Source organism: Salvelinus sp. IW2-2015, linkage group LG25, assembly GCF_002910315.2.
Source record: "Salvelinus sp. IW2-2015 linkage group LG25, ASM291031v2, whole genome shotgun sequence".
Lineage (NCBI taxonomy): Eukaryota > Metazoa > Chordata > Actinopteri > Salmoniformes > Salmonidae > Salvelinus > Salvelinus sp. IW2-2015.
The window spans coordinates 7895868-7920368 of NC_036865.1; the positions used below are offsets into that span (position 1 = coordinate 7895868).

The 24501-nt window shown below is 42.6% G+C and overlaps 1 protein-coding gene across 1 annotated transcript in view; it reads left to right on the forward strand.

The window, feature by feature from the left end:
• The window catches only part of LOC111952041 (serine/threonine-protein kinase 32C), a 155738-nt gene that overhangs the window by 45584 nt on the left and 85653 nt on the right, over positions 1 to 24501 (forward strand). The window contains exon 2 of the mRNA XM_023970475.2: positions 15172 to 15227. Within this exon, the coding sequence (XP_023826243.1) occupies positions 15172 to 15227 (56 nt within the window). The remainder of the gene's footprint in view (positions 1 to 15171; positions 15228 to 24501) is intronic.

A 24501-nucleotide genomic window follows, 5' to 3' on the forward strand; every position in this document is an offset into this window, starting at 1 on the left:
GTGTTGTGGCCATTGCTCAATATCAGCGTCATTTCTGCAGCTCCAGATGGTTGAAATGGGGTTTTTGATAGGGTTATAGGATCGTAGACCTGCGAGCTACAGTATGGTGCTCTCGCTCTCTGTCCCCCTAGGCACTTCCTGTTTTATCACTGGAGCCAGAGTTGCTCAGTGTGTTGTGCTCCCAGTCCCAGAACAGCTACTGTCCTTTGTCAGAACAAGCCAGAGGGAGGGTGAGATCCGCCCCCTTCCCTCAACCCACCATTTACATCCCCCGTGAGGCCTGCAGTTGAGCTGTCTCTCAAAGCATTATCTTTTTTACACTAAGCTGCCTCTGCATAGCACCCATCAAATCTAGCTATTTGTCAAACTGATGTAGTGCCATGCACAGTGAGTGGAATGCAGTATCAGAAAGACTGATGAAAAGATGTATCATGATATTCACATTCTGGCTTATCTGGTGTCTGAAGTTAAATGCCGCCTTTGCAGTCGTAGTGTGTCATGTCAAATCTTACAATCGGGCTGCAGTATGTCATGGAGGCTAACCCAAGTGTAATAGAGAGGTCTCACACACGCACTTCACGCATGCACACACACTTTCTGGCACCTACTCTGTGGGCTCTGGGCCAACATCAGCACACCTCCCAGGAGCCAACCAATCACCCAGAGAGAAGCCCATCACACAGGGAAGCCTGCTCAGCACTTCCTCCCGGTGGGTCAGCAATCACCCTCTTATTGTGGATGTCACCTATAGGGTTACAAAGGGTCAGAAACTTTCTCTGAATTTTTCCATGGGAAGTTAAGGCCGGGAATTTGGGGAATTTTGCTTAAATTCATCAAAAAAGTTTGCTTATAACAGTGAACGTTTTTTTGTGGGATACACATGGCAATTCTAGGTCTTGTGGAATATTTTGGTTAAACTTTCCCCAATTCAATGGAATTGCAATCTTCCATCACAAGTACAGCTGATTCTCAAGATCTTGCACAGTAATGAGATGCTATTTATCCCACACTACTACATTGTCTGAGCCAAGGACTACATGCTTTCTGGTAAGTTTTGATTACAATACTGGGTGGGGTGAATATATTTTATATGACATACTGATCATGATTTTTGTTAACTAGTAAATAGTAGCCTAGAGCAGAGTGTGTTTAAACAATTTCTAACTTTCTAACAATTTCTGCTAGTTAGTTTTTGCTACCATGTGGGTTTTAGATTTGCTTGAGCCTGCTAACCGGAGTGTCAATTCACCTGTTTCCGTACAGGTTTCATTTTAAAGCATTTATCTTACAAATTAGTTGTTTAATCTAACTGCTTAACTATTTATCTGTACATGGAATTGTATTTGGGTCATTTTTACTCATTTCTTTTCAAATCTTTACAGGGAAATGCCACGGGCACTATCTGATGTGGAGACATTTCAATGCAGCTAATGTAGAAGGACAAGCTGTGTACATTTGCAAATACTGTGCCAAATCATGTGAAGAATGCAACAAAGATGCAGAATCATCTGGACAAGTGCATAAAGTTCCCTCAGTGCTCACAACAAGCAGCCTATGACAAATGTCCCACTACTTCTATTCGAGGTCAAATGATGAATCAGACACCTTATCGATAGCAACAGCTCATGGTCCACCTGAAATCAGAAGTTGTTTTGACTCAATGGAGGAACATAGTCAGAGAAATGCTGATCAATGTCTTGCTCGAGCTGTGTAGGCAACTGGTTCACCTCTGATGCTCACAGGTAATGTGTATTGGAAGAGATTTATGAATGTTCTTCACCCAGCATACACCCCTCCAACCAGACATGCTTTATCTACTCATTTGCTGGATGCAGTTCAACAGAGTTCAAGTGAAGGTCCAGCAAATCATAGAGAAAGCAGACTGTATTGCAATCATCTCTGATGGGTTGTCGAATGTTCGTGGGCAAGGAATAATTAACTACATCATCTCAACCCCTCAACCAGTATTCTACAAGAGCACAGACACAAGGGACAACAGACACACCAGTCTCTACATTGCAGATGAGCTGAAGGAAGTCATCAGTGACCTTGGACCAAAGAAGGTACTGTTGAAGTTGGAAGTTTACATACACCTAGGTTGGAGTCATTAAAACTTGTTTTTCAACCACTCCACACATTTCTTGTTAACAAACTATAGTTTTGGCAAGTCGTTTAGGACATCTACTTTGTGCATGACACAAGTAATTTTTCCAACAATTGTTTACAGACAAATTATTTCACTTATAATTCACTGTATCACAATTCCAGTGGTCAGAAGTGTACATACAGTAAGTTGACTGTGCCTTTAAACAGCTTGGAAAATTCCAGAAAATGACGTCATGGCTTTAGAAGCGTCTGATAGGCTAATTAACATAATTTGAGTCAGTTGGAGGTGTACCTGTGGATGTATTTCAAGGCCTACCTTCAAACTCAGTGCCTCTTTGCTTGACATCATGGAAAAATCAAAAGAAATTAGCCAAGACCTCAGAAAGAAATTGTGGACCTCGACAAGTCTGGTTCATCCTTGGAAGCAATTTCCAAACACCTGACGGTACCACGTTAATCTATACAAACAATAACACGCAAGTATAAACACCATGGGACCACGCAGTCATCATACCGCTCAGGAAGGAGACGCGTTCTGTCTCCTAGAGATGAATGTACTTTGATACAAAAAGTGCAAATCAATCCCAGAACAACAGCAAAGGACCTTGTGAAGATGCTGGAGGAAACGGGGACAAAAGTATATTTGACTGTATGCAAACTTCTGACCCATTGGGAATGTGATGAAAGAAATAAAAGCTGAAATAAATAATTCTCTCTATTATTATTCTGACATTTCACATAATTAAAATAAAATGGTGATCCTAACTGACCTAAGACAGTGAATTTTTACTAGGATTAAATGTCCTGAAATGTGAAAAACTGAGTTGAAATGTATTTGGCTAAGGTGAAGTAAACTTCCGACTTGAAATGTATTTGCACTGGTGACAGACAATGCTGTGAACATGAAGGTTGCTTGGTCTAAAGTGAAGGAGTCCTACCCTCAAATCCCACCCTTTGGTTGTGCTGCTCATGCATTGAATATGCTCCTCAAGGTCATCATGGCACTGACAACAATGGATACACTCTACAGAGAGACAAGGAAATGGTTAGGTATGTGAAGGGTCATCAAGTTATAATAGCAATCTACCTCACCAAGCAAAGTGAGAAGAATAAGAGCACCTCATTGAAGCTGCCCAGCAACACCCATTGGGGTGGTGTTGTCATCATGTTTCACAGTCTCCTGGAGGGAAAGGAATCTCTCCAAGAAATGGCCATATCACAGTCTGCTGATATGGACAGGCCCATCAAGAGGATCCTCCTGTATGATGTATTTTGGGAGAGAAACCTATAGCAGTAGCCATTGCACGGATTAAGGAAGACAATGGCATCCTGTCTGATGTTCAGACTCTGCTTGCAGATGYMAGAGAAGARATCCRTWCTGCCCTGCCCACTTCACTGTTGCTCCAAGCAGAGGAAACTGCAGTTCTGAAATACATCAAAAAGCGTGAAGACTTCTGTCTGAAGCCCATACACGCCGCAGCGTACATGTTRGACCCCAAGTATGCTGGCAAGAGCATCCTGTCTGGTGCAGAGATCAACAAGGCTTGTGGTGTCATCACTACCGTGTCTCACCACCTTGGCCTGGATGAGGGCAGGTTTCTTGGCAGTCTGGCGAAGTACACTTCCAATCAAGRGTTTTGGGATGGAGAAGCAATATGGCAGTCGTGCCAACATATTTCATTAGCCACTTGGTGGAAGGGACTTTGTGGATCTGAGGCTCTTTTCCGGTTGCCTCCACCATCCTCCAAATCCCACCATCATCAGCCGCCTCAGAGCGCAACTGGTCCTTGTTTGGGAACACACACACCAAAACATGCAACAGGCTGACCAATACAAGGGTTGAAAAATTGGTGGCCATCCGTGCAAATTTGAGGCTTTTTGAGCCTGACAGCGAGACACCCTCAACAAGGTTGGAATGTGAAGATGAGGCCTCAGAGTCTGATGTTCAAGAGGTGGACATTGAGGAGGTCCAGGGAGGATACATGGAAGCCTGAGAGGAACTAAAACTTTGGTTGTCTTTTTGGGAGATGCGATGGATCATTCAATATTCCCTTTATTTTGTTGTTCAGAGAAATCATCCCATGTGAAGAGTCAACTCATTTAATTAAAGTTTAATTCGTAACTAAAAATGTAAAAAAAAATATATTGGAAGAATTTAAGAATTTTCAATTATGTCTTCTTATGATAAGGTTAAAGGTTTGTTTCTGTCTCCTTATGATATAGTAAATATATCCAATGCAAAAAAAACATAAAAATGGTATTACTTTTAATTTGCATATATTCCCGTTAATTCACATATATTTCCGTTAATTCTCACGGAAAGTTTCCACCTCTGAATATTCCCCAAAATGTGCAATCCTAGTCACCATGCTTCCAGATCTCCAACTTTAGAAGCTCAAATTCCCCTGCACCATGCATTCCACTCTGTCTCTGCATGAAGGCCAAAGGACCATGCCTCAGGACTACCTGGCTTGATGAATCCTTGCTGTCCCCAGTCCACCTGGCCGTGCTGCTGCTCCAGTTTCTACTGTTCTGCCTGCGGCTATGGAACCCTGACCTGTTCACCGGACGTGCTACCTGTCCCAGACCTGCTGTTTTCAACTCTCTAGAGACAGCAGGAGAGGTAGAGATACTCTGAATGATCGGCTATGAAAAGCCAACTGACATTTAATCCTGAGGTTCTGACTTGTGGACCCTCGACAACTACTGTGATTATTATTATCTGACCATGATGGTCATTTATGAACATTTGAACATCTTGGCCATGTTCTGTTATAATCTCCACCCGGCACAGCCAGAAGAGGACCGGCCCACCTCATAGCCTGGTTCCTCTCTATGTTTTTCCTAGCCACCGTGCTTCTACACCTGCATTGCTTGCTGTTTGGGGTTTTAGGCTGGGTTTCTGTACAGCACTTTGAGATATCAGCTGATAAAAGAAGGGCTATATAAATAAATTTGATTTGAAAACCCACAGCCCTAATGCAGCACTCACAGAAACCTGAGGCAGGATAGGGGAGGAGAGTCAATGTCGTGATTTCAGATGCTACCAGCTTCCGTTGAACACCACTTAACCCAGAAATAACCCAAATTACAGGAAGCTTTTACTCCTTTGTTGTTTGAATATCGACATTTCTCCTCGGACTGTAGGTAATTTCCCAAAAAGTTAACAGAAGAGCTGATTCAGAAGATTGATTGCAATAACGTAATTTAAGTGTCCCTTCGTTTAGTGTGAATTAACCCTAAAATAGGAAACCACTATCTCTCACTTTAGATTCATAGGAATCAGTTCTTGAGTGTTATTCTGTGTCAAATGTGCAAGATGGACACTCATTGTGAAAAGAAGGCAATTGGAAGCAAACACATTGTTGAAGTGGTGGTATATTGCCACGGTTAGGAAGAGTTGACAGTGGAAAAAACGACTACAGACGAGGCATGATCTGCGTCCCACACTGCAGTAACATGCTTTGGGTAAAAATAACGTGAAATGTGTTTAACTGGACTGAACTACACTTACCGAATCCCAGCGGGACAGATGTGTTAGTCACGAGTTACCGTCAGCTAAACAGTATTTGCGTTATGAAGCAGGCTTAATCCATGACCGGGAGGTCTGCAACATGAAAGCACGACACTGCCTTCCCCATAATCAAGCTCTCAGCATGACTGTGAGCTAGCAAGGCATGTGGAGAGACTAGGGCTTCTGACAATAAATGGATGGCTACAGGAAGTAGCGTGTCCTTTCTAATTGCCCATGGCATGAAACATTTATAATATTACTACCTTGGAAGGAAATTCAATAGAGCAAGTCAAGACTAACAAATATATTCGAGTTTGGGTGGATGAGAAGCTGAGCTTCTCTAATCATTTTGAGAACCTGGTAAAGAAGATCATGTTGAGAATAGGTTTTATTACCGGCATAAGGCTTGTTTTTCTTTGGAGTCCAGAAAAGAGTTTGTATGGTGTATAACATTCCTGTTATATGCAGACCTCAAGCACTACCCTGAAGGCACTTGTTTATGTTTATTACCAACCAAAAGCATCTGACACACCACTGTGATCTCTAGTGCTGTTGGCTGGTCTTTGTTGACTTAAACATTGGTATACTATGATCTTTAAGGTCATTTTGGGAAAACCATGTTCTTCTTTGAAGGTCAGAAAATAAATACCCGTTACGGTTTCACTTCTGCTTACTTTTAACAGTTCCTAAAATCAGAATGGGTCATGGCAAAAAGTGTTTTAGTAACTCAGCTCGGTGGTCTTGGAATTCTCTCCAGACCAGCTTGAAACTCCAGGATCTTGTTTCTTTGGAGTTGAAAAGTTTGGTTGACTCACATGTTACTGAGGAATGTGATTGTCATTAGGTCATGATGTGGTGATACATAGATAAAAAAWATATCATATGACACATGTATGTTTCTGTAATTGAAATGTATGTGTCTGTGATTTATTTTTATGGTGTGTCTATGTCTGTAAGTTGTTACTGTAACGGAGATGCAGGGAGTCAGGAAGAAGGTGCAGTCGTTGAGTTTAATAGGAACTTTAACTCGTACGCTAATAATCGGGAAGCAAGTACAGGGAGTGAATAATTTAATAAATAAACTAACATGGAACAAAACAAGAAAAACGAGCAGCGTACAGACATAAAACACAGGAACAGAATCAATAATGCCTGGGGAAAGAACCAAAGGGAGTGACAGATATAGGGGAGGTAATCAGGAAGGTGATGGAGTCCAGRTGAATCTCATTATGCGCAGGTGCATGTAACGATGGTGGCAGGTGTGCGTAATAATAAGACAACTGGCGACGTCGAGCGCCGTAGAGGGGGAGCGGGAGTAAACATGACTGTACTCCCTCCCTGTCGCGCAGCTCCAGCCCCCGGACAATGCCGACCAGAGGGACCGTCCCAAGGACCAGGAGTGGGCCGGTCGCCTCTSCTGAGGCGCGGGAACCTGTAGAGCCGAAGGGAGATGAAGGGAGCCGGCTGAGCTGAAGGGAGCCGAGAGGAGCCAGCCGAGGCGTCCCCGGTTCTTTCGGCCGAGGTGCGGGGAACCGGCCGAGGCGTCCCCGGTTGCCTCGGCCGAGGCGTCACCGGTTGCTTCGGCCGATGCGCGGGAGCCCGACGAGCCAGCCGATGCGCGGGAGCCGGCTGAGGTGTGGGAGCCTGCTGAGACATCCCCGGTTGCTTCGGCCGAGGCGCTTGAGCCGGCTGAGGCGCGGGGAGCCTGCCGGCTGAGGTGCGGGAGCCTGACGAGCAGGCAGAGGCGCGGGAGCCTACTGAGACATCCCCGGTTGCTTCGGCCGAGGCGCGGGGAGCCTGCCGATCCTGCTGAGGCGCGGGGAGCCTGCCGATCCGGCTGAGGCATCCCYGGTTGCTTCGGCAGCGGCACTTGGACCCGACGTCACCAGAAAGAGAAGATAAACAAAAAATAAATCCCTGTTGCTTCCCTTTGGTGATTGCGAGATAAAGGTTAAGTAATCAGGGAGGGATGAAGTCCAGGTGTGTGCCTCATGATGGGGCACAGGTTTGCGTTATGATGGTTGMCAGATGTGCATAATGATGGGTTGCCAGGACTGGTGGTTAGTAGACCAGCGGAGCGGGATTAGACGTGACAGTTACAGTATGCCTGATATTTGTCTCAAACATTGTTCCCCCCCTGCTGCTGTCTTGGTTGGACCAGGTCTCTCTTGAAAAATAGATGTTTTTCTCAATGAGACTAATCTGGATAAATAAAGTTAAATAAAAAATAACCGTTGCGTACATTTCACCCAAAATATTGGCTTGCGTCATTTCTGAAAAGACTGGGCGTGTACATAAATATTTAGTTTTATAAACTTGTGCACGCCATACATAAGCATGTTTCCAGTTATAATATCAGACCCATCCTGAAACTGCAGGTGTGAACGAGCATTAACACTCTGCCTGAAAAATACCCATTATTTACCTTTTTAAGGTGACAATAATRCCCTTATTTGCTGTATACTTTGGAAGTATTGGATTTAGGTCAAGGCCTTTTTTTTTAAGGAAATAGCAATGTCGAACTTGATCAAATGTCTCTGGACTTGTTGGCAGAATGTTTTTAACTTTTACAGTGACATTTGCAGTCTCTGACAGTTTCTGGAAGAAAAACTATTACAAATTGTTGTGAACCTGTAAACAGATCGTTTGAATTCAAAGTTTTGCATAAACTTTTTCCCCGAACCTAAATATGCTGCACTGCCTGCGAATTTTTAAACATTGTCCTCGTATGTCTATTTAATTGTTACACTGAACAAAAATGTAAACGCATCATATAAAGTGTTTCATGAGCTGAAATAAAAGATCCCAGAAATATTTCATACTAGTTTATTTCTCTTAAATTTTGTTCACAAATTTGTTTACATGAACGTTTAAGTGAACATTTATCCTTTGTCAAGATAATCCATCCACCTGACAGTTGTGGCATATCAAGAAGCTGATTAAACGGCATGATCATTACACAGGTGCACCTTGTGCTGGGGACAATAAAAGGCCACTCTAAAATGTGCAGTCTTGTCACACAACACAATCCCACAGCTGTCTCAAGTTTTGAGGGAGCATCCAATTGGCATGCTGACTGCAGGAATGTCCACCAGAGCTGTTGCTAGAGAATGTAATGTTAATTTCTCTGCCTACAACATCGTTTCAGAGAATTTGGCAGTACGTCCAACCGGCCTCACWACCGCAGACCACATGTAACGACACCAGCCCAGGACCTCCACATCTGGCTTCTTCACCTGTGGGATTGTCTGAGACATCCAGACAGCTGATGAAACTGTGGGTTTGCACAACCAAAGAATTTCTGCACAAACTGTCAGAAACCTTCTCAGAGAAGCATATCTGTGTGCTCGTTGTCCTCACCAGGGTCTTGACCTGACTGCAGATTGGTGTCGTAACCGACTTTAGTTGGCAAATGCTCACCTTCAATGGCCGCTGGCATGCTGGGGAAGTGTGCTCTTCATGGATGAATCCCGGTTTCAACTGTACCGGGTAGATGGCGTGTGTGGGAGAGCAGTTTGCTGATGTCATCATTGTGAATAGAGTGCCCCATAGTGGCGGTGGGGTTATGGTATGGGCAGGCATAAACTACGGACCACGAACACAATTGCATTTTGTCGATGGCAATTTGAATGCACAGAGATACCGTGACGAGATCCTGAGGCCCACTGTCGTGGCATTCATCCGCCTCCATCATCTCATGTTTCAGCATGATAATGTACGGCCCCATGTCGCAAGGATCTGTACACAATTCCTGGAAGATTAAAATGGCCCAGTGGTTCTTAAATGGTTCTTCCATGGCCTACATACTCACCAGACATGTTACCCCTTGAGCATATTTGGGATGCTCTGGATCAACGAATACGACGTGTACGACAGCTTGTTCCAGTTCCCACCCTATATCCAGCAACTTCGCACAGCCATTGAAGAGGAGTGGGACAACATTCCGCAGGCCATAATCAACAGCCTGATCAACTCGATGCGACGGAGATGTGTCGTGCTGCATGAGGCAAATGGTGGTCACACCAGATACCACAGGTGGGACCAAGTCACTATTATTCGAGTCACAAGCAAGTCACAAGGTCCGAGTCTCAAGTAGAACGGGTCAAGACTCGAGTCCAAGTCGTGCATTCTAAGAGCCAAATGCTCGAATCGCAAGTTTTCAAGTCAAATAAAAGATAAATCTATACATGCTACAACTTGTTCAACTACAAATCTTTGTTTATTTATTGAGGCTACCAGACAGCCTATGTAATTGTAAAATAGGGCCATAAGGGCATGAAATCAGCAGAAGGCAAGGCAGGTTGACTTGCTCAGAGTGTAGATTTATTTACAGGTCTTGGTGATCCAATGGTGAAAGCGCCATCATACRAAATATACAAGTAGATTTATCCAAATATGCACGGGCAATATCCCAAAAGAAAAAGCCTTGATCAGCCCTAACCTGTCCTATTTGATTGGACATCGTCAGAGGGCACGACTGTACAGACTCCCCTTGAGAAAGCCAAATCAAGCTCAAACCGGTAGACCCACATTTAATAAGCGCTTGGACCACTTGACCACTTGGACTCCCCGAGGACCATACATTTACCCAATTGGCAGTTACAACCATTAAACTGGTTCTACAATGTAAAAGGCCATTAACATATACAGATCAAATAATTGTATTTGTCACATGTGCCGAATACAACAGGAGTAGACCTTACATTGAAATGCTTACTTACAAGCCCTAACCAACAATGCAGTTTAAAAAAAATACCAACAAAAAAAGAAATAAAGTAASAAATAATTAAAGAGCAGCAGTAAAATAACAATAGTGAGGCTATATACAGGGGGTACCGGTGCAGAGTCAATGTGCGGGGGCACCGGTTAGTCCATTGTTACATTGGTAATTTCAACACCATGCATACATGGAATATAATTTGATTTTATTMAAAGTTTTGTCTCCAAAGCATAATTTTACCCCCCTTTTGTGATCTTGTCACATCGCTGCAACTCCCCAACGGGCTCGGGACAGGCGAAGGTCGAGTCATGCGTCCTCCGAAACATGCCCCGCCAAGCCGCGCTTCTTATCACCCGCTCACTTAACCCGGAAGCCAGCTGCACCAATGTGTTGGAGGAAACATTGTTCAACTGACGATAGAGTCAGMCTGCAGGCGTCCGGCCCGCCACAAGGAGTCGCTAGAGCGCGATGAGACAAGTAAAATTTGTTGTGCAGGCAGGGTTCAACTATTAAAAAAACAACAACATTAAAAGCAGTAAAAAGGAGTATCATTGTGCAAAAGTGCAGCAATAAATATACATTTCCTTTCATGTGCAGCTTCAGAAAGTTTATGGCCTGTAGGATGAAAGAGGTCTTGTATCTGTTGCTGTTGAGTTTGGGAAGTTTTTAAAATGACAAACCTGAGGGGAGAAGCGCAAAATCGTCAAAGAGGGAGTAGTCAAGACGGTCTAGGATACTGTTAGCTCTTGTGTTCTGAATGTCACTAAGACCTGTGCCTGTTGCACCCCGATGACCTTGCTGACTACCTTAACCACCCTGTCCAACCTATTTTTGTTGCAAACATTAAGATTGCCAGACCAGGCCACCATCGAGAACATCAATAGGGATTCAATATAACTCCTGTAAAAGTGTTCAGCTTTAAAAAAAATAGCTGCTGCTGTACCATTTTACAGATGGCATCTGTGTTCTCCTCAAACGTCAGCTTGTTGTCCAGCACATTTTCCATGTACTTGTAAGTACTGACCAGTCATTTCCCATGTACTTGTAAGTACTGACCAGTCATTTCCCATAACCACAGTGGGTGTGGGGTTCAGTGGCTGCAATCTAAAGTCAATGGCCATATCTTTAGTTTGGGAGACATTCAGTTGGAGGAAGCCGTTCTCACACCATGACACAAAGTCATCTACCACAGGCCCATGCTCGGACTCTCCATCCTGTGGTAGACTGACGATGACAGAGTCATCAGCAAACTTGATGATGTGCCTGTTTTTATATTCGCTGCGASAGTCATTAGTGTATAGTATGTACAGGAGTAGAGAGAGCACACAACCTCGTGGGGGAGCAGAGCTGCTTTGACATGACGCCATTTTACTCGCACTTGTTGGGACCGGTCGGTAAGGAAGTCCACTATCCAGCCCACAATGCTCACGTCCAGCTTTAAGTGGGAGAGGAGCTTCTCTGCTAGCATGTGAGGCTGGAATAGTATTGAAGGCCGACGATAAGTCGATGAACAGAAGCCTCGCATGGGTTTTTGGGCCTTCCTGGTGCTTGTAGAGGAAGTTGAGTAGGGTTAGAGTGGCGTCCTCCACCTCCCGCTTGGCCCTGTAAGCAAACTGCAGGGGGTCCAGGGAATTCTCAATCTGACACAGTACATCCGTCTTGATTAGCTTCTCAAATGATTTCATCACCAAGGATGTCAGTGCCACTGGCCTAAAGTCATTTAGCACCTTGGGGGATTTACATTTTGCCATAAGAACAACAGTAACAGGCTTTCAGAGTTTAGGCACCTTCTGCAGCTGGAGTGACAGCATGAAAATGTGATATAAAATGTCACTGAGTTGTTCTGCACACTGAGTTGTTCTGTACCTGTCCACTAATGTTGCCTGGCCCTGGGATTTTTTAAATTTGGTCTGTCTGAATAGGCTGGTGACACTCTGAATGCTAAATTCCATCTTGGGAGTAGCAATTGTCCTTCTACGCATCTCAGTAATTTCTCCACTGAAGTTCTGATTGTCAAATCTGAGATAAAAACCATTTAGCTCATCAGCCAGTCCTTTGTTTGAGTTAACTATCAACCTGTATCATCTTGTTTCCCTTGTCTTGTAGCCCAACCATAGTTCTCATTCCATTCCAGGCAGCCCTAAGATTGTTGCTACTGAGTTCACCTTCAATATTCTCGTTATATTTCAGTTTGGCCTTCTTGATTTCTGATCTCACCTCAATTCTAGATTGCATTTTAGCAGTGACATTGCCCTCCATAGAAAGCAGTATTCTTTTTACACAATACGCCCTTCAATGACTTGGAAACCTAAGGCTTGTTGTTGGGATAAATAGTTACATTTTCTAAGCTTATTAAGAATGCAAAGATTGAAAAAATTCACTCTTCTCGCTAATAAGCTACGAACACAATTGCATTTTATCGATGGCAATTTGAATGCACAGAAATACCGTGACGAGATCTCGAGACCCATTGTGATGCATCTCAGTGCTAGAGGCATTACTACAGACCCTGGTTCAATTCGGGGCTGTATCACAACCGGCTGTGATCGGGAGTCCATAGTACGGCGCACAATTGGCCCAGCGTCGTCCGGGTTAGGGGAGGGTTTGGCCGGGGTAGGCTGTCATTGTAAATAATATTTTTTTCTTAACTGACTTGCGTAGTTAAATAAAAAAAATGCAATTCCCAGTCATGTGAAATTCATAGATTAGGGCCTAATTAATGTATTTCAATTGACTGATTTCTTCATATGAACTGTAACTCAGTAAAATCTTTGAAATTGTTGCATGTTGCATTTATTTTTGTTCAGTATATTCACCTGTTTATCCCCCATTTGCAGAAAAAGCTTCGGTTACTTTCCTGCTTGCAATGCAAGACTTCAACTACTAGAAACTGCATACGCATTGCCTAAGGTTTACGGGGAGCCAAGTACATTCTCACGTCAAGTTGAGTTTCTAAATGCCAAGTTTTGCGTGAACTGGTGCACGCATGTTTTATGGCATTTTTTGTATGTACGCAACGTTTATAAATGAGGCCCCAGGCCTTTTCTACTTGACACTAATTCAAAAGAATGGCCTGAKTTCACAGGGCTACTACGGGCTGACGCAGAGGCAGGGGCCGTTTTGTATGTTTCCCATCTTACAATGATTCACTCTTTCTAAGGAAGATCCAGATTGATGAGATGGATGGGAAGGTTGAGGTGGCATAATGCAATATGCTGTATATTTTCCCCTTTCGGACCTCCATCATACCCAGCATTTTGTCAGACTCAGTGTATGACAGGCAATCTCAATACACACAGAGACTTATTGTAGCCTAGAGAATGTTCTGCTATAGCAATCCAACTCACTGGTGTGGATAGGATGTTTTTCCCTGTAGGCTATCTGAGACTGGAAACTGGATTGAATCAAATCTGTCATAGTGTTTCCTGTTTATGTTGCTTATTTGTTTACACAAATATTGCTCCCGAACCCACTTCAGAGCCCCAAACTATTCTGCAACATTATTTGACCCGGGATAGAAAGATGTTTATGCTGCATAAATGCTGCAATGTAGGTTGATCCCTGTATAACAACAACATGGATTTGGTCCTGTCTGTTGACGTTTCTGTGCACCTATCCATTTAAATCATCTAGTTACATTACAAGTACAGTCACAGTGTTTCCCCCATCTTCTCCACTGTCCCCGCGTTCATCTGCTGTGGTTCCATCAAAGCCCTGCCATATTAAAAGATTAGCTATGTACAAAATGTTGAACCGGAAGAATCCAGGGAGGATTAGCTCGTCTTCCAGAGCAAAACATGCAAACCAGGCCTGATGCCTTTTGTGTGGGGCCTCTGCAGTGGCCTCTCAGTCACGGCCTGTGTGCCAAGGTCTGGTCTGGTGGATGGTATAGCGTGGAGTAAGTTAATAAGAAGCCGTCTGCCCAGGGAAGCTCCAGCCTGGCACACACACACACACACGCCACAGGGTGAGGCCAGCGGAAGCCCTCATGACACCCACACGACACGCACTCCGACAGGGCAGCAGAGGCTCCCTTCTCCTGCCCCCCATGGTCCTTACTCATCATGACATGCGGGTTGACTATTAATGTCAAGAGTCTTATCCTGGAGGCAGAACTGAGAGATTTTTCCTTAGAGAGGCCAGCTGCAAATAAAAAATTAGCAATATTGAAATAATTCATGAAAACAAAAATGTGTTTTTTGGTCTTAATTTAAGGTTAAGTTTAGGCATTAGCGTTAGGTTTAAATTCAGATTTGATTACTTTGTGGTGTGCTAGATAGTGACCACTCTGCATAGCTGCTTCCAGAACAAGATTCATGCCGAAAAACGCTAACCTGCTGCTCATGACATTCCAATCAGATACACCAATTGCAAATTAGTGGTTTTCAGCTACACTGTTTCTTTTCAATCGTCAACGACGCAGCGGCATGATCGTTTTATTACTGATGATCTGCAATCGGGATGATACCCTCTAATCGTTTGTGAGCTTTGCAAATGATCCACATTCACAATTTAAATTACCAGTGTTACAAAAAGCTCATTATTTCACAGTAATGGATTATATTCTACTGTATCTACTGTATAATAGCATACTATGAGATCCTAAAAGGCTCAAGCCAGTCTTTAGAAATGGAGCTTATTGTCTGTATACGTTTCTGTAATAATAACCTGTAATAACCTTTTCCCTGTTACTGCTGTCCCAAGTTGTCCCTTAAACTGCTGTCAAAATGTTTGATGCTACTACTGTATGACACCAACATAGCAACTTATCACCATCTGTTTGCCCGTCCGATCTGTGTCACTGACAGATTTGTTTTCTTTGTTTTCCCAGTAACCTTCGACCACTTCCAGATTCTCCGGGCCATTGGGAAGGGAAGCTTCGGAAAGGTAATGCAGTCGGCGCTCTGACTCCCTCTGCTCTCTGTCTGCTCTCCGTCTGCTCTCCGTCTGCTCTCCGTCTGCTCTCCGTCTGCTCTCCGTCTGCTCTCCGTCTGCTCTCCGTCTGCTCTCCGTCTGCTCTCCGTCTGCTCTCCGTCTGCTCTCCGTCTGCTCTGTGTGTGCGACTGTGTGTGCGACTGTGTCAACAGAAATTGTATTTGAATTCCATCATTTTGAATTCGTATTGGGATATTGAATTTGAATTCAATCTTTTTTCATTTGTAATGCACAAATGTAATAATTTGATTCATGAATTGAACTTGTATTTCATGATTTGAAACTGAAATGAATGAATATTGCCTTCAGTTTTAAAATTCTATTTCAATGTAATTGAATATTCAAATTAAATATTTATATATTCAGTTTCAATATGGTAGATGGGGTCATAATTGTCTGTGTATCAAGTTGACAAACTATCATTTCAAGTGTATCAAAGTTTCATATACTCGACTTCTCAGATGCATTCAGGTTCAGTTTTTAAATGCAGTTCTCTAAATTCAGATTCAAAACCAGACACCATCCTGGTACTTTGCCAGCCAGGAAAGGTGAAGGAGGACAGATACAATCAAACGCTCTCTGTGGTAAACAGTAGCTTCTGGCAGTTTCTGAAACCAAGTGTGGCATGTTGAATWAATTTTCTTCTGTTGAATTTGGCTCTAGCATTTGAACCGTTTCGGCTATAAACTATTATGACCCCATTCCTGAAAGCTAAGACGATCTGAAACATGGACGTGCCTTCTGTTCCCCTGGGGGAACAAAGTGTTGTCCTTTACCTAAACTTCCTGAACTCCTCCCCACAAGCATAAGCTAAGTGGGCTAACACAATCTTGTGACATGCAGGAGACCTGGTTCGAACCCAGTCAGTCACAAGAGCAAGATTAAATAGGGAGTGGAAARGCTAGCCTTAGAARGGCTATGACAGGGCTATTCAACTATATTCTTATGGAGGCCAAATTACGGTTTCTGTGACACTCCCTTCTAACGTGTCCTGCGTAGCCTGTGATAATTATAGAGGGGAACAGAAGGCACAACCATGTTCCAGAGCACCTTAGCTTTCAGGAATGGGGTCATAAAAGGTTATAGCCAAAACGATTCAAACGCTAGAGTCAAATTCATAGGAAGAAAATGGATTCAGCATGCCACAAGTAGCTATGTTTCCATGAACTTGCCCAGGGATTTTATTTATTTATTTGTCAATATTTACAAAGTTTTGCATAAAACATAGATGCGACAGTTGCCTGCTAGGGTGTGTTTCCATTTAAATATCTTGTGTCGATGAAAACAGCTGTACGTAATGATTTAACTAGTGTAGAATACATTTGTAGTGGTTGAAGTGTTTCTGTTACCCATTAATAAATAGGTGGGAGGGCAAACAGGCTACAACGCCTATCTGTTTCACGTCTCGGGTAGCACGCGAAAGCCAGGATGGATAGAATGCAATAATTGACTAATATTCGCCATATTCTAATTATTCTCATGTGCCAACGTATCTCCACGGTCCGTGCCATGGTGAAACTTGGATAGTGAAACTTTCCAGAAAAGCAAGTCGAAGCAATTCAGGCATTCTTGAAAGTCAGGACAATCCTTGTCCTGCAAAGAAACATTTTACAGTTGGAAACAATGGATTTTGCAAGACAGAGGCATTTAGAATGAATTGTGAGTGGAACTTTATAGTTACACGGTGCCTTCAAAATGATTTGACAATCATCATTTATTTCWAAATCACAGTTTCCATCATTTCTCGCAATAAAGAAAGTTATACACCCCTGACGAATGGATCCAAATGTTGTCAATCTTTAGATCATTTCTCCAATATCTCTATTTCCATTACACATGTCTCTCCAATTTTTTGGGCACGATTGCTTTTGTCAAACACACCTGGATCAATGGAAACCTGCCTACTGGCTTCAGAAACCACCAGAAGATACTGTTTACCACAGAGAGCTTTTGATTCTATCTGTTCTCCTCTACTTTTCCTGGCTGGCAAAGTACCAGGATGTTGTCTCTGGATTTGAATCTGAATTTAAAGAAATGCATTTTAAAATTGAATCTGAACGCATCTGAGATGTTGAATATCTGAAACTTTGATAAACGTGAAATTATAGTTTGAACTTGATACACGGACAATGAATGCAATATCTACCATATTGAAACTGAATATGTAAATATTTAATGTGAAGATTCAATTTCTGAATTAAAAAAATAAATACATTCAAATTCAATATCCCAATACAAATTCAAATGACTCTGGGTAATTCTGTGGCACTAATTACCCCTCACACTCATTATTCTCAACAAGGAAGCAGAGAAGGTCTGGTGAATTGGGCCTGAAGTAATTACATTTGAATTCTGATTAATCTTAAACGTGGCGGTTAATTAATTTAACTGTAGCTGCAATTTTTGTTTCTTTACATTTAATCTTGTGTCAGCTGGGATGTAAGTAGATTTGACCCTCTGTCTTAAATCTAATTACAGATAAGGCAAAATAGCTCAGATTGTCATTTTGCTTAATGCTTATCTTGTGTAATGAAATGCCAATAGGGAAATTGTGTGTGTGTGTGCACRTGCGTATTGAAACTTAATACCACAACTCTTTAAATCCTCTGAAATATCCTGACTAATATATGTTCATTATTCTTGCAGTCTATGCAAACCTTTTTGCAATCTTTCCTCTTTGCTCTTTTCAAAATGGAATCTTTGGCAAAATAAGTGTCTCTTTTACACAGCAAGTCAGCCCCAGCTGCAGAATACATTACCATCTGAATTTATGTTAATTTTACTTATTGCTTCTTTCCCTCAAGCTGCTGTCACTTCCCTTATCATGTTAGAGGGAGTATCTGCAGTAAGGCATGAAATCCACAGCATCCAGCCAGGGCTTTAAAGGCTGAGCCATTAGACGCATCTGGCCTTAGACTAGTGTCCAAAAAGGTATTACAGAAAGAGACACAGACGTTCACTGGATGTGAAAACCCAGAGGGAAAGGGAGGGCAGCCCTGATAGTTCTCTCACGCACATGCAGGCACACATGCATGCATGTACAACACACACACTTTTACAAGGATTTATCACATACAGTGCATTCGGAAAGTATTCAGACCCCTTGATTTTTCCCACATTTTGTTACGTTGCAGCCTTATTCTAAAAGGGCTTAACAAATCCTTAGCAGTCTACACACAATACTCCATAATGACAAAGCGAAAACAGGTTTTTAGATTTTTTTTCTCCAAATGTATTAAAAATAAAAAAGTGATACCATCTTTACATAAGTATTCAGACCCTTTGCTATGAGACTCGAAATTGAGCACAGGTGCATCCTGTTTCCATTGATCATCCTTGAGATGTTTCTACAACTTTATTGGTCAATTCAATTGATTGGACATGATTTGGAAAAGCACACACCTGTCTATACAAGGTCCCACAGTTGACAGTGCATGTCAGATCAAAAACCAAGCCATGAGGTTGAAGGAATGGTCCGTAGAGCTTCGAGACAGGATTGTGTCGAGGCACAGATCTGGGGAAGGGTACCAAAAACTGTCTGCAGCATTGAAGGTCCCCAAGAACACAGTGGCCTCCATCATTCGTAAATGGAAGATGCTTGGAACCACCAAGATTCTTCATAGAGCTGGCCGCCCAGCCAAACTGAGCAATCGGGGAAGAAGGGTCTTGGTCAGCGAGGTGGCTAAGATCCCGATAGTCACTCTGACAGAGCTCCAGAGTTCCTCTGTGGAGATGGGAGAGCCTTCCAGAAGAACAACCATCTCTGTAGCACTCCACCAATCAGACATTTTATGGTAGAGTGACCAGACGGAAGCCACTCCTCAGTAAAAGGCACATGATAGCCCACTTGGAGTTTGCCAAAAGGCACCTTAAGACTCTCAGACCATGATAAACAAGATTCTCTGGACTGATGACACCAAGATTGAACTCTTTGGCCTGAATGCCAAGCTTCACGTCTAGAGGAAACCTGGCACCATTAATACGGTGAAGCGTGGTGGCAGCATCATGCTGTGGGGATGTTGTTCAGCGGCAGAGACTGGGAGACTAGTCAGGATCGAGGCAAAGCTGAACGGAGCAAAGTACAGAGAGATCCTTGACGAAAACATGCTCAGGACCTCAGACTGGGGTGAAGGTTCACCTTCCAACAGGACAACGAACTTAAGCACACAGCCAAGACAACGCAGGAGTGGCTTCAGAACAAGTCTCTGAATGTCTCTGAGTGTCCCAGCCAGAGTCCGGACTTGAACCCGATCAAACATCTCTGGAGAGACCTGAAAATAGCTGTGCAGCAACGCTCCACATTCAACCTGGCAGAGCTTGAGAGGATCTGCAGAGAAGATTGCAAATACAGGTGTGCCAAGCTTTTAGCGTCATACCCAATAAGACTCGAGGCAGTAATCGCTTCCAAAGGTGCTTCAAGAAAGTACTGAGTAAAGGGTCTGAGTATTTTCCGAAGGCACTGTAGATGTGGCCAAGAAATTGGCCTTCAGGTAACCTTGCATGTTAGGCTTGTAAACTCTATCCCGCGTCTGGTAAATTGGCTTAGCCTTCAAAAACCTGGTTGCCTACTGCCAGGAGGCTGACACTTGTGACAATATTCCCAATCACTAATAAAAAAATAACTGCTTTATTGACCACAAAATCAACATTTTGCAATGGCCATCTCAGTCTCCGGACTTGAACCCCATTGAAACCTGTGGTTTGAATTGAAGAGGGCAGTCCATTAGAGCAGACAATGATATCAAGGATCAGGAAAGATTCTGTATGGAGGAATGGTCTAAGATCCCTTCCAACTTGTTCTCCAATCTCATAAAACATTTGAGAAAAAGGCTTAGTGTCGTGTTCCTCGCAAGGGGAGGGTACTAGGAGTTCTAAAAACAGGGGTGCCAATCATTTTGACCCGTATCTTTTAGATTTCCGTTATTACTTGTTAAACAAACTATTGTTTCCTGAGCAATTGTATTAGTATAAAATAATATTATTTCCCAATTCTTTTTAGCATACAATATAGCTCAGTATTTTGTATTATTTATTTTATAAAGTATTTTATTTGCTCATCTTTATCAATGGTGTCAATAATTATGGACCTGCCTGTATTTGAACCCAGGTCTGCTCTGTAGTAAACTTTGCTGTTTAGTAGTTTACCCATAAACCATCATTCCTGTACCTGTTGTGTTTGCCTGTCATATGTCATTGATCCTCTTTCACCTGACACCTCATGTCTCTGCTTATGCCATATTTTGAGCGTGTGTGTCTGTGTATCTATATCTGTGTGTGTGTGTGTGTGCGCTGTATTCTCTGTATTCTCATTGCTTGGAATGCAGGCTCAATTGTAAACACTTCCTTGTAGCTCAAGGTCTAAGTATAGGTATGTGTTGGTTGTGCCAGAGGGAGGGTGGAGATGATAGATAGCAACACACCTGCAGGTTTATCATGATGTCTACTGACAGACAGACAGCAGTAACTCACTGACTCAGACTTACAGATACAGTTTTAAGGGGGCCATCTTGTCTATATGTAGCTGTGTGATGTAGCTGCACTTGGTATGCATGCTGTTAAAGAGCAGCGTGGTCTTCCTACCAATAGGGGACTGTCACACAGGAGTCTGTGCTGACCGTTTGTTTCTATGTGTGTTTGTGCTTCATGAGGTGTTTGCGTTTAGCAGCGTACATAGGTCTTTGCCTCTGTGTTAATACAAAGATGTCCCTGGTGTTTTTGTGTATTTGTGTTAGACAGGCATGCATGGGGAGCCTTCTTTTCCTATTTGGGGGGGTGAGTCGGGCGGTGCTGGGAGCGGGAGCTTGCCTGCGGGAAATTTAAAAGAGGCTCTCAGTGGGAGAGCTGTTTGGAGCTGCGGACCCCTGCTGAGACCACCTCTCCACCGGCTTTCTAAAAAACCTCAGGTGCTGATACAGGTTCTTGTGCCTGTCCACTCCGGCTGTCTTCTCCACACGCACACCACATGTTTATTTTCCCCGGTCGCGATGGAGACTGACATCCTTCTCCTTGGGCAAGGGGGAATAGCCCACATACAGGCCATGGATGAATTGCCTCTCCCCCTGTATAATATCAAATAACTTGAGACTTGACGTGGAGTTGGAGCCTCAAGACTCGGGACTCGACTTTGACTTGACTGATGACTTTGTTACATTTTGTCACTCATTTTGTGGCACAGAGTCTCCGTGGTTTACTCTACATTCAGCCAGAGACAGATGCCACAGCATCGCACATGCAAAAAAAAAAAACATGCAATAGATTGGCTATGGAAACGCACACTCAGCCCTCTGATTGAACCAGCAAACTGTCAATCAACACAGGTCGGGTGAGCTAGCGAACAGATTGTTGATTTTCTGTACAGCTATAGGATCGGGTCCAGTGCAAACGTCAAATTGTAGGGAGAGAGGATTGCCATAAATATGCAGCTCCAAAAATTGTTTGGTGATCAAGAATATTAACTGTTTACTTTGCAAGCTCGCCAACAATGGGGCATCAAGCAACAATTACTAGCATAGCCCTACTGGTCTTTTGGTATGTCAAAATTGCTTGAAATGTATAATTTACTTATGAAGCTTTCATTTAGAATTTGTTGTTAAAATATATTATTACATAATCACAATGTGTTGGAGACAAAATAATGAAAAGGGTTGTCAGGTAGCATCAATAAATAGACGAAGATTTGTTGTTGAACTAGTGTTGTCACGATACCATATTTTTTACTTTGATACCGAGACCAGGTTTAGTATCATGATACTTGATACCATCACGATACTCCATAACAAAACTATACCAAAACGATAGCAAGGCAAACAAAGAAGGCATTTTAGCCAAAGTCACAGAATGGCACTTGATCCAGCCAGATTGTTTGAATTCAATATCATTATATTTTTCAGTTACTGCCATGTATGCATTAATTAATTAATTATACTATCATACAATAAATTTGACTTTGGTAAAAACAATCTAACTACACAACATCACAATGGTAATCATGTATTTTAATGGTAAATCTCTGATAAACTGGGTAAATCAAGATGTAGCCAAGGCCTATCCACAATACAGGTCAATGCATATTCAATAGGAGTGTGTGCATGCATTGAGTTATTAAGCTTGTTTTGGCTGATGTCAGGGGCTACAGATGAAAAACTGTTTCCCTTCCGTTTGGGACTTATTTTATTGTATTGATCAACAACATTTGCATAGAAGAAATCTCTTCTTTTATAAAACACCTAATAACATCATTCACACACAGTGAGAGAGACTGGAGGTACGTCACCTAATGTAACAGGTGAGAGACATGAGGGAGACGACGTGAAGGAATAACGTTTTTGGCAATGACTGTAGCTATGGTTTTTGGTGACAGTCAGCTTTGAAATCAGCATATTTTGCGTTATTGTTTGCATATTATAACAAAGTACTAGTGTAGTGAATTGATGTAAGCATCAGCTGTTAGCTAGCAAGGAAAGTTAGCCTACAAAGATGGAAGCTAGCTACCGATATATTCAATCTTGCATTGTAAAGTGTTATAGCCTGTAATGGACAATGTTTTGTTTCTACACGTTGCATTATTCAAGTGTGTTCTGTGCAGCATGAGTGGGGAGTTAATATGATGCAGCCCAGACTCCCAGTGAGTGCAGTAATTCCTCAGGACAGGCTAGAGCTATGAGTAAGTGGAGCAGGCATGGTGCAGGCACGGTGTCCTCTCGCTATAAGGTGACATCGGCTGCGCCGCCGATAGACAGACTCTCAATCAGTAGACGACATGAGACACATTTGACAGAAGTACCGAAAGTAACAAAAATTCTAATAACCAAATGTTTTTCATGTTCTAGTATCTAAAAAGTACAGACGTTTCGGGTCGCAACACTAAATTGAACAAGTTTAATTTAATTTTACTTTATTTTATTTTACTATTTTACTTGCTCTTAGATTGCATGACTTGGGCTTTACTCGAGAATCGACCCATTCTACTTGGGACTTGACTTGAGACTCAGACCTTGGTACTTCATAGACAGACTCTCAATCAGCATGAGTGGGGAGTGCTTGTGACTGAGTGCTTGTGACTGAGTGCATGAGTGCTTGTGACTYGAATAATAGCGACTTGATCCCACCTCTGGTGATCACTGACAGATCTTTGTGAGCGGATCTATAGTTAGGCAGAACAGCATGATATGGCTGCATCCAAAATAACACCGTATTCCCTGTACAGAGCACTACTTTTGAGTAGACTATTTTTGATCAAAACTGGTCAAAACTAGTGCACTATATAGGTTAATGTGACCCATTTCAGATGCAGTCTCTGATACATGCTAAAAGGAACTGATCCTGCTTATAGAGACTGACTGGAAAGGCTTCCACTGGTTGATTTATGAAGGCTTGCCTCATACAGATGTAGGATCTTAATTTGATTACCCTGTTTGCAGGAGAACTTTCCTGCAATGCAGAACATTTAAAACTYGTGGGGTATTTGGGAGTTTATAAATGCTTCTGAAGTTTTTAATTTCCACTCTGAAATTTCAGACTTGATTTTCCCTTATGAAAAATGTATCAAAAACGTCAATTAATTATTATCCACATAATTTACATTTCCTGTTTGTGCAAGATTATTTTCCTGCTGTAGCAAACTAGCTCAAATTAAGATATTACTCTACATCTGTACCGCAGGTGCTCAGGCTGCAGATTGCCTGGGATTGCAGTGTGGAGCCGTGGAAAGATGGGCACGGTAACAGTTTGGCCTTAGGCAACCTATTAGCCCCAAAATACTCCTTCTCTGCTACATTTCTGGCTCACCTCGAGTACAAAAGTACAGCTGCGCATTTTTCTATATTCACCATCCTGCTTCCAGCGTTTGTTTTATCATCCTTTGTTTCCTCACAGTCAAAGACCATCTCAGTGCAGGTCAGTATCCAACATAATAATGTCCAGAAAGGAGTAGATGGAATGGCATCAAACACCTGGAAACCATGTGTATGATGTATTTTATACCAATTCCACTGATACCCCTCCAGTCATTACCACTATCCCATTCTCCCCAGTTAAGGTGCCACCAACCTCCTGTTGTATCCATCCTAGCTTGCAGCTCTTTAGTCGACTACTGCCCATTTCTCTGTTCTCACCTGTGCTTTTCCTACCACTGTTAGAAAAATCCTACTCCAGTATTGTAAGGAACTGTTTGAATGACTACATAGAAATAAGTCACATGATCTTTTTTTCAACTAATTCCAAATAT